The sequence below is a fragment of the Eleginops maclovinus genome, chromosome 19 (assembly GCF_036324505.1).
Source record: "Eleginops maclovinus isolate JMC-PN-2008 ecotype Puerto Natales chromosome 19, JC_Emac_rtc_rv5, whole genome shotgun sequence".
Classification (NCBI taxonomy): Eukaryota; Metazoa; Chordata; class Actinopteri; order Perciformes; family Eleginopidae; genus Eleginops; species Eleginops maclovinus.
Window position 1 is genome coordinate 5,346,791 of NC_086367.1, and position 3,221 is coordinate 5,350,011.

General features: G+C 43.6%; 1 protein-coding gene across 1 annotated transcript; it reads right to left on the reverse strand.

Moving 5' to 3' along the window:
- Positions 1-394: 394 nt before the first annotated feature.
- On the reverse strand, positions 395-2,344 carry LOC134880942 (zinc finger BED domain-containing protein 5-like). Its single transcript, XM_063907989.1, has 2 exons — positions 957-2,344; positions 395-818 (listed from the first exon to the last, which is right to left on the reverse strand). The coding sequence occupies exon 1, from the start codon at positions 2,268-2,270 to the stop codon at positions 960-962; it is 1,311 nt and encodes a 436-aa protein (XP_063764059.1). The 5' UTR covers positions 2,271-2,344; the 3' UTR covers positions 395-818; positions 957-959.
- Between the last annotated feature and the right edge of the window lie 877 nt (positions 2,345-3,221).

The window sequence follows — 3,221 nt, forward strand, 5'->3', positions numbered from 1 at the left end:
ATCATTGACGTTGTACTGTATACACAATCATTATCTTGTGTGCCCCCATTCGAAAAACGTTTGAATCAGGCTTTTTCAAATGTGTGTGTATCCACGGAGGAGGGAGGTCATATCTACCACTGTATTAAACGAGTGCAAGGCCACGAAAACCAGGACGGAAAGAGAACATGCGTACTAATACCTGAAGGACAAGCTAAATAATATTAAACCTGAATTTAAACATTTGGTGCAAACCTCTGATTCACTGTGCAACTATATTTCTCACTTTTAGTTGGATAAAATACCACCTTTCCTGTTGCCAAGTACTACAGATTTCCATTGCCAGCGAAACCATAATAAAAATGGACAGGACCTTGGTTGAGTAAGCATGCACATCCTTTGCTTAAGGCAGGGGTTTTCAACTGGTTTTGTCCCAGGGACCACCATTCGGACTAGAAAGCAATCCGCGGCCCACTGATGTGCCTGCGCGTGCGCGTGTGTATTTGGTGTTACATGCATAGCTCAATGCATGAAACATGAAAGAGAGGCCACGCAGATTTTATAATAATAAAAGTAGATTTATTAAATTAAATTAAATTAAAGATTATTTTAAAGAAAGAATAAAGAATAATAAAGTGTTGTGCAATTCAGTATTGGGAAAAGTAACTAAAAATGTCATGCAAAGTCAGTCTAGGTGTGTGACAAAACAACAACGGAGAACAAAAATCCAACAACACCGGAGAACCAAAATCCAACAAATGAAGACCAAGGCAGCCTCAACTGCTGGCTGGTCAGGGCTTTTATAACCCAGCCAGGACAGACCTGTCACCAATCACCTGCTGTAGAGACAGAGAGATTGAGAAAAGCAGAGAGAGATTGAGAAAAGCAGGGAGAGAGAACAGGCTTACCATTAACACAGGGCGGGGCCTAAACCCGCCAGGGTCGTAACAGTGAAAACATGGGAGAATTAGGCCTACCTGTCAGTGTGATATCTGGGCGTGGTGAAGTCCACACAGCCTGTCTATTCGTGGCGAAATGGTAGACAGAGACAGTCTCATGTCATTCTCTGGATCAAGCCTAGCCCTGTACTTATTCTTTAAGTACGCCAGTGTAGAAAAACCACTCTCACACAGGTATGTGGTTGGAAAGGGCAAAAGACACCTCATTGCTTTTGCAGCAAGCTGTGGAAATTCTGTCTGGCAACTTATCCAGAATTTAACAAGGGGCTGTGTGTCGTACATATGCCTCCTGACAGAGTCTGTGGACATCTCAATCAGCTTATCCTCTTCCACAGCCGTCAGACTTGACCCTACTGATGCATCGTCACTGAATGGGAGCAGGATCCACTTGCTGTCACGGCGCCACTCTTCCGAATCAGTGAAGTACTTTGCGAATTGACGCACAAGCTTCCTCAAATGCTCACATATAGTGTCGTTGATGTCAGTGCTGTCAGGGTATTCCTCAACTGAAGGAAACATCGCCAAGTTATTGCTCTCCACTCGTTCGATCCACTTTGACATTTTTTTCACAAATGCGTCGAGCTTCTCGTAGAGCTGCATGACGTTTGCATCTCTCCCTTGCATGGAGCTGTTCAACTTGTTCAGCTCTGCAAAAACATCTGTGAGGTACGCCAGCTTAGTTAACCAGTAACTATCGTTGAAATTGGAAGCCAGATCAGAATGCTTCTCGCACAAGAACTCGTAGATAGCTCCGCGTAGTTCAAACACACGGGCGAGCACAGCGCCGCGAGACAGCCAACGCACCTCTGAATGATAAAGGAGAGAGCTGTGTTCACTTCCCAAGTCATGGCATAGGGATGAAAACAGGCGTGTATTCAATGCGTTTCGTTTTATGAAGTTGACCGTCTTGACAACGACATCAAACACACCACTGAGCTCAACACTGAGATCTTTGGAGGCGAGAGCCTCTCTATGAATCAGGCAGTGTGTCCAAATTACCCCCGGAGCCACCCTCCTTACATGCGCAAACAGTCCAGTCTTGCTGCCACTCATGGCTCGGGCCCCATCGCTGCATAATGCAACGCACCTCTGCCACGAGATATTGTGCTCCGTGAAAAAATCGTCCAGTGCTTTAAATATTTCTACACCGGTAGTTCGCCCGGGCAGTGGTTTGCAAAAAAGAAATTCCTCGCACATAGTGCCACTGTCCTCGTATCGCACAAATGTTAACAGTTGCGCATCATTAGTAACATCTGTCGTCTCGTCGATTTGAAGGGAAAACAGAACTGTCTGAAGTTTTGCCATCAGCTGGTCTTTGACATCATTTGCCATTTCCCCAATTCGTCTTCCGATTGTGTTGTCTGACAACGGAATAGTTTTTAATTTGTTGGCACATTCTTCGCCTACCATAGTGTGCTGGACTGGGTTTATTTTACAAGTGATTAATGTGCATTTCCTACTCCTGCCACTAGGTGGTGTCTTTGCTTTGGGGTTGGGTTTAACATTTGGGCAGTCATATTGAAATTCATGATAGTCATGTGACACTTACAGGAAGTCACCTGGAATGCTTTGTTTATCAGACCAGTTTTGGCATGGTAGTGTGAGCAGCAGCTACATCTTATTCCATCCTCTTTTGAATTCACTTTATAGGAGCATCGTCTGTGAGTATCTTTGCAGGATATTGTTAGTGTAATTACTTGATGTGTTTATTTCTGCATATTTTTGTAATTTCAGCGAAGTAAGAGCAATTAATGTTTGACATGCGGTTTCATATATCCAGCTAGTCACTGTAGTAACTTTCTAGGCTTGTTGTAGGCCTTATCTTTGGGGATGTGTATCTGATATCTTAGTTATTACATATTTTATGCTGATTGTGTATTTTCTTTCTTTCTTCATTTTAGTTTTACACCTTTTACATGCTGTCAGTTTGAATAAATCTACCAAATCTGACCGGTGTGTGATGGGAGTCATCTGTCTGTCTAATTGAAGAAGGGGAACTCTTTAGTGAGGGCAGAACAGTAAAAAGACGGACTCAACAGTGATTTCTACCGCAGTGAGTAAGATATCCAGCCTGTTCTGCATCTACCAGTATCAAGATGTCATTAAGAGAAGAAAAGAACTATGAAACAAGGTCAGAGTGCTCACGCACATCAAAATTATCAAAGCGCTCTGTGAGATCTTCAGCTAGCTTGCAGGCTGCATTGGAAGCACGCGCAAAGGCAGAAGGTGCACGGGCGAGAACGTTACATGCACAAAGGGAGATTGATGTTAAAGTAAAAAAGG